Below are 13,021 nucleotides of genomic sequence, written 5' to 3'. Positions count from 1 at the left end.
TGCACACGGCCCTCAAGGTAACACACAGTGCTAGTGTGACCTTTGGATGACCTACAATTGGCCATACAGACGCCATCTTAAGGCCCTGCAGGCTGCCATCTTAGGCCAGAGGCCGTTGGGCTCCGACACATGACATTAACTAGGAAAAAGAAATTAGAGAGTTATTTGCAAGTTAAAGCAAGCAAACATATACACACAAGTGAGTTACCATCTAAATCCGAAGAGTGACATAGTTGTTGTGATCAAAGTGTCTTTCAGGGGAGACTCAGGAGGCAACCCCTGGAGATCTCTGTCTTCAGTTTAGAATCTCTGGCCCTTCAGAGTTCAAACAGCCAAAAAGATGCAGTTTCTTCATGTCAGGGATTTTTATTTATTTTCCCCAGAGCTCAGGATGATGGGACAAGTTCACATGCACGTCCCCTCTTCATTCGTGTGGGGGGAGCAATAAACAAAGTCATTTCCGCAATGAATCCACAATGGTTCTTCTGGAATCTATGGGCCTTATTCTGTTGGGTGGGAGATAACACCTCCTGTGGCAAACTAGTATTTCACACTTGGTAATAGGTTTCAGAGTGTTAGTCTGTATCAGCAAAAAGAACGAGGAGTACTTGTGGCAGCTTAGAGACTAACAAATTTATTTGAGCATAAGCTTTCACGGGCTAAAGCGCACTTCATCAGATGCATGCAGTGGAAAATACAGTAGGAAGGTGTGTGTGTGTACACATACACAGAGAACATGGAAAAAATGGGTGTTGCCATACCAACTCTGAGACTAATTGATTAAGGTGGGGTACATAAAACTTTTGTAGTGATAATCAGGATGTTTCTCTCCTGACTGTTCGGGTTTACCATTTCAGAGCAAACACTTTTACAGTTAGACCATAACATTTAAATATTACCTTATAACATGGGATATAGATATTATAAGTGAGATTTAATGCATGCAGCAACATACAAGCAAAAACAACATACAGGTGACCTGATCCGGTTTCCAGCTATGATGATGTCAGTTCTTAGTTAATGCCTGCAGCCTGGGCAAGAGCTAGCATCTAGCCTACCAATGTCACAATAACGCTCTTAGAAATCTAGCTAAGTAATGTCAAATTTTGTAGAACTGTCAAACAGTCCTTGGTCCAACATGCTGTTCCATCATTTAGATTTGTACAATATATGCATAAATAGATTGTTACAGCTTCATTTCTTTCATTATGAAATATTTGATACAAAAATTTCTAAAGCTATTTATTTTTAACATTTAAAATTAAATTGATGTCCCTACCACTAGTGATATTTTACTTCGACTCAGTTCACTCATTGATGGAGACAACTGCTACTGTATTATTAATAATTTAGATAGCAATTTATGCATTTGAGTTAAACTTGAAAATTCCATGTCTGCTGGTGGGAAAATAGTTCTTCAGAAGGGCATTCTCTGGGAAAACAGGATAAATCTCTGAATTAGCAATGGGATGCTGTCTTTTACTATAGGTCACAAGTGTGAATCCAGGCTACGTTAGCAGAGACCACAAGTTGCCACCATCTAGATGGTGATGTATGTTAAATAAGTTGATGGTTTTTATAATTGTCTAATATCTACATTATAAAATCCATCATCACAGTTGGTACCCATATTATCAATCTCAGATGAGAAATGAAGGGTTGAATAGGCATGGAGGCTAAAAAAAAATCAGATTCCCAGAAGGGGTCCCTACAAAATTGTTTGAAACCCGTAGTAGGGCAGACTGGGAAGTTTACACTCCTATTGCCATGCAGTGCCTTTTCTGTGAATAGAGAACTTTCATTTCTAATGCTGTCTTTTTTACACTTTTCACTTTTAAGGAGAAAAAAAAAGCTTTCCTTTAAATGATAGTCATTTATGCAACACTTAGCTTTTTAATATCCTGATGGCTTTCAAAGAAAGGTACTTAGAGACTAAAAGTGTCATGAAAGTGATGCTCATTCTTTGATTAGAGGGGTTAACTCTGTCACTTTTCAGTTTTTTTTTAAGATACGTACAGCCTCTACTATTGTCTGTCGGCTCTACTGACTTCAGAGTTAATGGTGCACATGTGGTTTCTAAAGGAGAGGGGCTGAAATCTGGATGGGGGGGGATGATGGTTTAGAATTATATTATTAAAAGTTCCATCACTAATGTAATAGCCTGAGTGACTTTTGTAGGGAGTAACAAACCCTATAGCATATGCTTCTGGTTAGGGTATTGCCAAAGAGGGATATGTTTTGCTCTGATATTTATAATTTATATGTACTATAGAGCATTTTTATGTCATCATCTGTATGTTTCTATTTGTGAAGGAGAAGTAAGTAAGAGGTTTTATTTTCTGCTTTGTAGAATTTGAGAAGATGGAGGTTCCAAACATTTTAGGAATACTTGAAAATAAACTACAGTTCTTGCTAGATATTTGCTATGATTCCTTAGGAAGATCAGAACTTCATCGGTAACCTGCTTTAAAACAAGCTATACTGAATAGTAATTAGCTAAGAAGCAACAACTGAGCCTAGAAATTTAAAAAATGTAGAAGTCTTAGAGTATGGTGATGATTCCATGGAGAGAGGGATATTGGGACCTGAGATATTGAATATGAACTTGGGAAGGAACATTTCCCTGGAGGTTAGTAATTGGAAAAATATAGTGAAACTAAGGTAATGGCAGAGCTGAGAAAGTCAAACCTCTTCTGTTATTAAATTAGCAGGTTTATAAGCAGGTTTATAAACACTGAAGACAACAGAAAGCTCTCAAATATTTTGTTTGCCACTTCAGGAGTTTTCAAAACTAATCTTCTAAAAAAAAGAATTCTGTGCATGAAAATGTTATCAAAGTTTAGAATTCACAAGGAGATATCAGCTGAGTTAATGTCTTTGTCTTCATGTTGCAGAGGAGGAAAAAGTCTGCTAATAAACCATGCTTCTATCCTTCAGGTAGTTCAACATTTTAGGATAATATGCTTAGATATTGTTGTTTTTAGTCATTTCTCTTGTTAAACACAACTTTGTACCACCGTTTATGGCTATAACAGTTTGTTTTTTATTTTGGCTAATAAGTTGAAATATAACTGGTAAAATATGTGATATACTTCTCCCTACCCCAGTCTTTATGGGATGCCATTTTATTCCTCAATCATCTCCATCTAATCCCTTCCTTCATCTGTAGCTGAATGTGCTACTGTTCTTCAGCTTTGAAGCTAAGAGATTGTAATGTTGCTCTACAAAAAAAATTGCTGTGGTGTGCACATTCTTCTTTGACATGCTGCTCATTTTTCTACTATTAGCTCAAGATGCAAGAGTTCCAAGATGTGTGCTGAACTAAAATCCCCTCGCTTCATTGCATTGGGGTGCTAAGGCATATGACTTGTAACTGAAACTGTTTTCGAGATTAAGAGCTTAATTTTCAAAAAATCTTTTCCTTTTTGCATTGCAGTGTGGCACTCACACTTTGTGCATGTGCAATTTAATTGAGTACAAATGATTAATAGTTGGTATATAATTACCTGGTTGGTTTGCTAACAATCTGATTTGTACCATTCAGCTGCTAGTTCTTCATTTTGGGGCATACTTTCAGGGACATAAATATGAGCTGTATATATAACAAGTTGCCAGGCTGAAATTTGGGCTTAAAGCTCAATATGTCACCGTTTGTGCTTCACTTGATTCAGAGGTGAATGTGAACTAGAAGTGAATGTGATGGTGGTCTTGCTGCGGTCTGTTTGATTTAAGTGTCCTACATTGAAATTGGGGAGGGAGAAAGAATAATGTGGTATATGAATGAAAGCGGTTCTGCTTTCAGATGAACATTGTCTTTTGCTTTCAACAGTGAATTGTTACCTCTGCTTTTAAAACTCTATTAAAATGCATATTTAAAACTAATTTTATTGTTTCTTTTATAGAGGGGCAATTAAGGCATATAAAAACTGGGGAGCCATTTGTTTTTAACTACCGTGAAGATTTGCATAGATGGAACCAAAAACGCTACGAAGCTCTTGGAGAGGTATATGTTGTGTGTGTATGTGTGTGTACACTGTGTGCTGTAGTTTTCTTCTGTGTATTAAAATATAGGTAGAAATGAAATTATTTTAATTGCTCCTTGTTCTTTAAAAAATGTTCTGCATTTTAATGCTCTAACAGTAATTTAAATTATTTACTGTATAATTTTATAGTGTTGCAATTTAAGTCCTGGACTACATCTTTTGACCCTCTTTTGTGTTTCAAGTAGAATATAGTTTGGATGGTACAAACAGAAGAGAGACAAGGTGGGTGAAAGTCTTTCTTTCACCAACAGAAGTTGGCCCAATAAAAGATATTATGTCAGCCACCTTGTGTCTCTAATATCTGGGACCAACACAGCTACAACAACATTGCAAACGAACAGAAAAGAGTATTTTTCATATCTTATGATAGCTTTTTTAAAAAAATACATAATTTCTCTAACTTTCCTCTCCACCAGCCAAAGCATAGGTACTAAACTCTTGTGACATCATTTTCCATACGGAAGGGACATATTAGCTGAATCTGCTGATTTCTTTTCTTGTCTTCAGCTGGTAGCGAGAGCGATCAGTCTTGCTAAAATAAATGTTTGGATTTGACCATTTTTGTTTTGGCAAATGTTTTTTCCAAATCTTTTACTTTCTGTCAGAATAGTTTGGAATAGGATGCTTCAATGTTATTTTCTTTCCCTTTGCTTACTGAAGTATTCGATAGAGATGTGATCAATTTGCTCTGCAGTGTATAATACCTCTTTTAGTTGTGCAGTAAAGTGGCCTTCCAGTTTGTGTGTCCTTCTTCTTATGCATGGGAAGCTGTATTGAGTTGATATGAAAGAATACTTCTGGCCACAGGGGCTGTAAGAAAATGCATGTCTGGGTCTGTACTGCTCTCCCCTGATTGTTGCTGCCCAATAGCAGAGAGCAGTTTGAGCACAGTGACCTGTCAGTACGTTGGTCCTGCTGTAGTCAGTGGCTTTTGGAGACCTTTCTTGAAAAGGAATTCTTTGATGCACAAATTGGTACTGCTTTCTTAGAGACTTTGTCTCTTGTTGTCCATCCTTGAGAGGGACCATGGCACTATCAACAAAAAACCTGTGATCAACCTTTGCCTCTGCTCCTCATTCATTGGCCATTTTGCCTAACTGTGGGATCAGGCCCATTTTTTGAAACGCTTTGGTCTTAATTTCCTCTTTCTGTAAACTTAACTCAGATTACTGAGGGATGTTATTTGATTGTGAACATATTTAGAAAACATTTTGTCTTTTTGAAATTTCCTTTCTGTTCAAGTGTAACCACATTAAAATATTAAACACAACAGCCCACAATCAACTGTTCCAAAATAAATAGTATAAATTATCTTGAACTGGTTTCTGTGACTGCATAATGAGAAATATACTTAAATGTATCAGTTTTTTTTTTAATTCTCTGCTGCTTGTGATGGTGCCAACGCTATATTTTATTAAGACTGAACATATATATAATTATAAGGTGTTTGTTTTCTAATTGTAACAGGATTTTTGTATATTCTGAGAAATTTTGTAGCTATTGACTAAGCGGGCTCAAGCAAAGGGTAGAGAACACTAGTCACAGAAGTGATTATCTGCTCCTGTACCCGACTGATTGGATAGCATAGACAATACTCCACTTCCTCTGACTGAGCCATGATAGAATGAATGGAGTGTGATCTGAGGAGCTAAATACAGTCAAAGTAGAGATTGCTGGGTGTAGCAGTTGGGACAAGTCTAGACAATGTGCAGAAAGGAAGGATGCCCTTCCAATAGAAACTGAGGAATGGAGAGTAAGGGGAAGAGGATACAGGAGTTAAAAAGGAGATGTATGCGCACACACCCCCTCAAATATACATAGTATTTGTCTTATGTAACATAAATAGTGCACCATCATGCAAGAAAAAACACCTAATTTATATGGCAGACAAACGTAAATTACAGAAAACCTATATCAGAAAATTTCTGTGGGATTACTTAAATAATATGTATTAAAAATTTGGTTACACTACCACCTCCCTTTACTGAGATAGCATAAAATAAATGAAGTGGTGGAATATTTTTCTGAATTTAGTTAATATGTCAAGAATATGCCATGGATCTACAAAGAATGTAGAATTTTTCATCATAATATAGAAGAATGTTCATGACTTATGAATAGCATAGCCTTGAATGGAAAACATAATCCTTTGACGTTTTAAAATCATCCTTGTATTACATAATCATGTGATACAATTCCATATTTTTAAAATTGTGTCTTGATTTTAATTTTGCATTCTAGTACAGTGCTTCTCAAAGTCGGTCTGTCGCTTGTTCAGGGAAAGCCCCTGGCGGTTTGGGCTGGTTTGTTTACCTGCTGTGTCCAAAGGCCATCAGCTTTTCAACCAGTTATGAACTGCCAGAAAATGCCAACCATACTGGTTATCCATGCTTAAATAAAATATTCATTTTTTAAAAATCTATGTTAAAAATAACACTATTGGTTGCAAAGTCAAGCACTTAAAATTTAGGAAATGCCAGACTCATTCACATTATTTTCCCTGGCCCAATTACTATTCATTTTCTTTCATAGTGGCAGTTCATTGTCGTCATAAATTACTATGAATAGACATTTGTCTAGGGAAAGAGCATGTGAATGACATATAACCTGGTAGTTAATGCACTCACATAGGATAAAGAGGCCCAAGTTGAAAATTCTACTTCACTGACTATTTATAAAATTTGGAACAGTTTCAACAAGAACGATATTGAGGGAGTCACGTCAGAATATCCCATAACTCTGTGGCTAGGTTTGATGTTTTCTGCTGGTGTTATCTGGACCGGTGATCTGCTAGGCCACTCCAATCCTTGACTCTGGAAGCCAGCCTTACCCTGCTTTGCTGTGAGAACCCTCACTCCTGAGCTGTTCATGCACAGCCTCTGGAATGTAAGCTGCTCCCAGCTACTTGCAAGCGAATGACACTAGCCAATATCTCCAGTCCCAGAAACAACCCCTAGGAACCTCCATCTTGCAGTGTCCGGTTATGCCCACTGGGCGCTGCAAGCTTATGAGTTCAATTTAACAAAGAAATTGATAGTACCGGGCTTGTTCTCCCAAGAGTAGTTTCTGACACACTGCAAACCAAACAGGTTTATTAACTATAAAGATAGATTTAAGTGATAAGTCAAAGCATAACAAGTCAGATTTGGTCAAATGAAATAAAAGCAAAAAGCATTCTAAGCTCATCTTAACATTTTCAATGTTCTTACAAACTTAGATACTTCTCACCACAGGCTGGCTGCTCTTCAGCCAGGCTCTCCCCTTTGATCAGTGGTTCAGTCGCTTGGTGGTGGTGGTAGTGTCTGTAGATGTAAGTGGAAGAGAGAGAGCATGGCAAAATGTCTCTCCCTTTTATCATGTCCTTTCTTTCCTCTTGGCTTTGCCATCCTCCCCTTTCAGAGCCAGGTCAGCATTATCTCACCTCAGTCAGAGAAGGGAGTGACTCCCTCGAGGGTCTAACAGATTATTTTGTTGCTGCCTAAGCCAGTGTCCATTGTTCCTGTGAGGCTGGACTTGGTTTGTCCCATCCATGCCCTGACTAGGTGTGAACTGCATCCCTGTTCTTGGAGAGTTTTTGCATGGGCTTGCTTTAAGCCATGAGGATACCTTTTCAGCCTTATAACTATATACATTACTGTAATTACTATAACATCACTATAACAACCATGCTCAGTGCATTATGAGCCTTCTGAAGACACCTAGCATGACAAACTTTGCACTGGATACTGCACAATCATTTTATAAAGATGAACATGTGGGTGCTGGATGTTCCTCAGAGGTAGAGAGCAGCACACTAGGACACTCTCCAGCAATGTGGAAGACCTATGTTCAAATCCCTTCCGCACATCAGACAGATGGGGGAATTGAAACCACATCTCCCACATTCCAGCTGAGTGTCCTAACCACTGGGCTGAAAGTTACAAGGGAGGGGCAATGGGACCAGCACCATTCCCACCTCCTCTTCCTCTGGCCATTTTGTAAATGGAATCTCAGTCCTGGGGGGTAGGGGGAGGGGAATGGGGCCAAAACTACTCTCTGAATTTGTGTCAAAATCATGATTGGTTTTGTAGGACTGAAAAATAAATTTTCAGCAAATAAACTATTGTAAGGAAAATCCTGTTCAGCTCCTGGGAGCCCAAGGATGAGCATGCTCTGTGGATGGAGCATGTGCAGGTCAAGTGGCAGAGTTTGTGAGGGGATGGAGATTGTTCAGTGCAAAGGATTAAGTTGCCAAGCTCTAACAAGTTTCTACTTAGTATATGTGAATTGCATTTTTTTTTTCTCTGAGAGCTCAAAACTTAGCCAAATGTGGGTGAATTTTCACAGAGACAGTAAAAGCGCATCCCTAACACAAAAGAAGTCCTTTGCCAACTTTCAACTCCCGGCCTAAGACGTGGTGGTGCTAGAGTTTCTCAGTGAGACAGTTTTCTGAAATTTTTTAACATGTGCACAACAATGTGTTTTTTCCTAACCTCATTTTTAGATGTGACTGAACTGTTTTAGTTGAAATATAAATTCATTCTAAGGCAGACACATGACATGGCTAATTTCATCCCAAATGGCAAAAGTTTGTTGAAACTACATGTAACTGAAAACGGAGTGTTATAACGGAAAATGGAGGACGACCTTAACTATAGGCTGTATTCCCTGCGCCACCCAAATAATATATTTCTTTGCTATGGGATTCCTTTTTTCTTCCTCTTTTCTTCCCCTGAAATCAAAAGGCTTGCTTTCAAACAAATGGCTTAAATAATAGAGAGTGAGAGATACAGAAGGGACAAATCCCTTTAAATAATCAGCAGGTGTTTTAACTTTTAATAGTCTGTTTACCGTGAACTTTGTTTTTTGGTGAGTAAAGAAGGTGGAGAGACAATTAGTCATTTTGTGGTCTAACAGCTATTAGAAGAATGAAGACCTCTAAATAGTACCTAAGAAAAGTTACATTTAAATATAAATGCTTGTCTTAGCTGTGTGCAGTGTTCATTTGCATATGTTAAATCCATTTTTGAAAATCTGATGTTTGGAAAGACTTTTACTGAAGAGATTATGTCAGATGTGCATCAGTGAATCCTTCTAGTTTGTAGGCAGCAATTGGCGGTAGGTTCATCATAGTGACATGACAGTACCCATGGTTCAGAGGTAGTTTCATAATTATTGTTAGCACGTTTCTTGAAAGAAGTGATGAACGTCTCATAAAACCCAGATGGGAGTATGTTACATTGTTGATAAATGTGTTTTTACATTTTTTTTAAATTGAAAAACAGAAAAGATACAATAAGGCAGATGGTTGTTTATGTAACTACTGGCAAGTTGCTGTGATTTGAAGAATGTTATAGTTAAAAAAGGTGGGGGGAATGGGGAGGAGTGTTTCAATGGGTTAGTCATGAGTTTCTTAAAATAAAAGCTTTAGAAACTTTATCTCAATCAGAATCGGATCCACTCTCGCCATCCTAGGTCTTACATCCTAGGCTGACATTGACTGTGTTGGCACTTAGCAGACTTTTGCACATACGATTTTCATGCAGTTGGAAGACTTGAGGATAAAAATCAAGTGTGAAATCTTCAACTGTTTAATAGCATTGTCATGATAGATTTGATTACCATGTAATCTTTTTCAGCCTTTAGTTTTCTTTTCTTTTTAGGGTTTTCTCTCTTGAAATAAAAACTTCTATCTAAATATACTTTTACCCTGGATTTTTATTGCGTCTAATAAAAAACCAGATATTAATTGCACAGCAAAATAAGTTTTATTTGCCATATTCATTGTTCACATTGCCTTACAATGAATAGAGCATCTAATACCAGAAACATCAGTGTGCAGAGGAGAAAAAAGAAGTGAGGATTTAAAGTCTGTCCACTATTTGTGGGAGAAGAGGTAAACAAGCAAGCTGTTTGTCTATTAGATATAGGGAAAGTAGAAAAATTATAAAAGAGCAGTTCTTAAACAGAACACAGTTCAACATAGTGTGGCGGTGAAAACACACTGATTTCATTTTCACTAGATGGTTCCATTTCAATGATTCCATTCCAGTATGTGTGTGTTTAGTGTCCTTTTTCCATCAAGAATCGTCAGAAGTTTTTGTGTAGAGGATACCTCCCACTGCAGAAAAATGTCATATTATTTTACCTGGAGTTTTCTAAAAAAAGGATAGATGTGGAGAACCCCTTCATCAATAAAATTATTTTAAAATCCATTTATATTTATTATTATTCTCCTTTGAGTTGCAGAACTCAGGAAAAATTAGTGAAAAGTTGTTTACATTTTTAATTCCTTTACTAGATTTTCTCCCTGTTCCTAGAAGCAATAAGATTAACCAATACAGTACCTTTAGCAGGCGACTTCTTTTTTCAGTTTTCTGGGAACATCTTGAGATACACAATAACCTTTGATGTTCCAGACTTGACAGAATTGGAATTTTGTTTTATGCAAGATCTACCAGCTGTGCAGAATCTTTCCTATGGGGATCTTGATATTAGCGCTTTCCTGGTTCATGTTGTTCTGTATGCTGATCCTCCCACTGGAGGATTGCCTTTCTGTTTTACCAGTCTAATTTACTGTTTAATGTTAATGGTGGAGAGTTTAAGTAGCAGAGTTTATACTTTATCATCAGGAACCTGGAACTTGCTTTGTACAGTGGATCATATTCCTGTGCATTTTACAGTTTGTTCACAGCTGGGGAATTTACAATAGAATTCATTCCGTGATTTAGAATTATGCATCAGAATCTTAACTTTTCATTTAAAAAGACAGACAATTCTATTCCTTTTTTATTGTGAAGATAATCTTCCAAAAATAAATCATTGTACTGTTGTATTCCTGACGCTGCTATCAGCCTGACACTGTTTTCAGCAGTGGGAACTGCTCCATTCATATCAGTGGGATGTTAACACACAAACTCAGTGACAATTAAATGTCAACATCAGCTACTTCGGGGCTGGTCCTTGAAGCAGAAATACCCAGTTAATATGCTTGCTGTTATTGGATATGGTAGTGAATATTGGGGAAGTGGAACAGGTGGACACTGTCACAGGTTGGTTAGATCGAAAACAAAGTTCAAACCCTCCTACCTCCACCCAAATAGTTGTTTAAGTTCCCTTTCTGCCTTCTGCAAGTGGGAAGGAAAGAAGTAGAAAAGCATCTCTTTCCTGGGGCCAAAACCATCAACTGCTTCCTGCTTGCCAAAACTCCAAACTTACCTGTCTAGAAGCCAAAAGCTTTAGCTTGTTTTAACCTAGTTGCCAAAACCTCCAGCTTTCCTCTGACAACTTCTGCAATGCAGTTACACATTGTCAGTGTGAACTTCTCAGGCACATGGTAAAATAAAATGTGTTATTTATTTTGATAAATTCAGTGGAAACTGCTGATAACATTATTGATTTTTACATTTAATTTAAGTAACGGATGCTGCTATAGAATGTCCAGCCTGCCTTACTAATGAGGGCCTTTGAAAAACAGTATTTAGGTTCAGCTACAGTTTATGGAGGTCTTGGTTATATCTTTATCTCTGGTCTGATTTAATCTGATGTAGTTATGCTGACCTAATCCTCCCCCTACCCCTGGCCCCGTGTGGGCAGGGCTATGTCAGCAGGAGATCTCCTACTGACAAGTAGTGCCTCTCGGGGAGGTGGATTAACTGCACTGACGAGACCTCTCTACTGTTTGCTCACCCACGCATTAATCACTTACTCTGGGTTAATTAAGTATAAAAAGTGGGATTTAAGTGGTTTCAAGTAATAACAGACAGAACAAAGTAAGTCACCAAGCAAAATAAATCAAAAACACGTATGTCTAAGCCTAATACATTAAGAAACTGATTACAGGTAATATCTCGCTCTAGGAGATATTCCAATGAGCTTCTTTCACAGACTAGACTCCTTTGTCTGGGCCCAATCCTTTCCCCTAGTACAGTCTTTGTTAATTCCAGCAGTCATCTCAGAAGGTAAGCAGGGCTTTTCTCCGACTGTCCCACTTTGTCCTGCTTCACCCTCTTTTATAGCTTTGGCACAAGGCGGGAATCTTTTGTCCCTCCTTCTAAATGGAAAAATACCAGATTTAAGATGGATTCCATGATCACATGTCCCGTGAGACCCCAGCCTCCATTCTTCCTTGGCTGGCCCACACATACACAGAGCCATTTACAGTTCATTGATTCTGAAGCACCTTTAATGGCTTCCACTTAATATGTTTACATCAGTAATACAAGTTTATATCTTATTCTTCTAACTCCAGACATAGAAATAATGCATGCAAATAGGATGAACAAACTCAGTAGATTATAAGCTTTGCATAAAACATATTCCAGTTACATCATATTCACATTCATAAGCATATTTTCGTGAAACATATGGAGTGCAACATCACAGCTGGTTCTTAAGGTGCTGTAGAAGCCAGTTGCTCCTGGACATCCATGTAAGCTACTATATGATCTGTTACTGTTTCCACCAATGTTCCCTCCTCTCTTTTTTAGTTTACTGTTAGAGTTGGGTTTCTGGATATACTGTTGGTAATGAGTAGTGTAATAACCTTTTTGGGACAGAAAAGAAATTTTCCTCACATCACTGGATCAGCCATGGGGAGGTCTGGGAATTTTGCTTTCCTCAGAGCTATCTCCTAGAGCGAGATATTACCTGTTATCAGTTTCTTAATGTATTAGGCTTAGACATACGTGTTTTTGATTTATTTTGCTTGGTGACTTACTTTGTTCTGTCTGTTATTACTTGAAACCACTTAAATCCCACTTTTTATACTTAATAAAATCATTTTTGTTTAGTTTAGTACTAATGTAGGCACAAGGATGAATGGGTACAAACTGGATATTAGGAAGTTTAGACTTGAAATTAGATGAAGGTTTCTAACCATTAGGGGAGTGAAGTTCTGGAACAGCCTTTCGAGGGAAGTAGTGGGGGCAAAAGACTTATCTGGCTTTAAGACTAAGCTTGATAAGTATATGGAGGGGATGTTATGATGGGATAGTTTA

At 37.7% G+C, this 13,021-nt stretch overlaps 1 protein-coding gene across 8 annotated transcripts in view; it reads left to right on the top strand.

Moving 5' to 3' along the window:
• The window catches only part of ARB2A (ARB2 cotranscriptional regulator A), a 363,106-nt gene that overhangs the window by 44,874 nt on the left and 305,211 nt on the right, over nt 1-13,021 (top strand). For all 8 annotated transcript variants that reach the window (XM_075067103.1, XM_032802756.2, XM_075067099.1 and 5 more), the window contains one exon: nt 3,903-4,003. In XM_075067103.1, the coding sequence (XP_074923204.1) occupies nt 3,903-4,003 (101 nt within the window). The remainder of the gene's footprint in view (nt 1-3,902; nt 4,004-13,021) is intronic.

The sequence above is a fragment of the Chelonoidis abingdonii genome, chromosome 6 (genome assembly GCF_003597395.2).
Source record: "Chelonoidis abingdonii isolate Lonesome George chromosome 6, CheloAbing_2.0, whole genome shotgun sequence".
Classification (NCBI taxonomy): domain Eukaryota; kingdom Metazoa; phylum Chordata; order Testudines; family Testudinidae; genus Chelonoidis; species Chelonoidis abingdonii.
The sequence above is the reverse complement of the archived record's forward strand: the minus strand, read 5'-3'. Positions and strand labels throughout refer to the sequence as shown.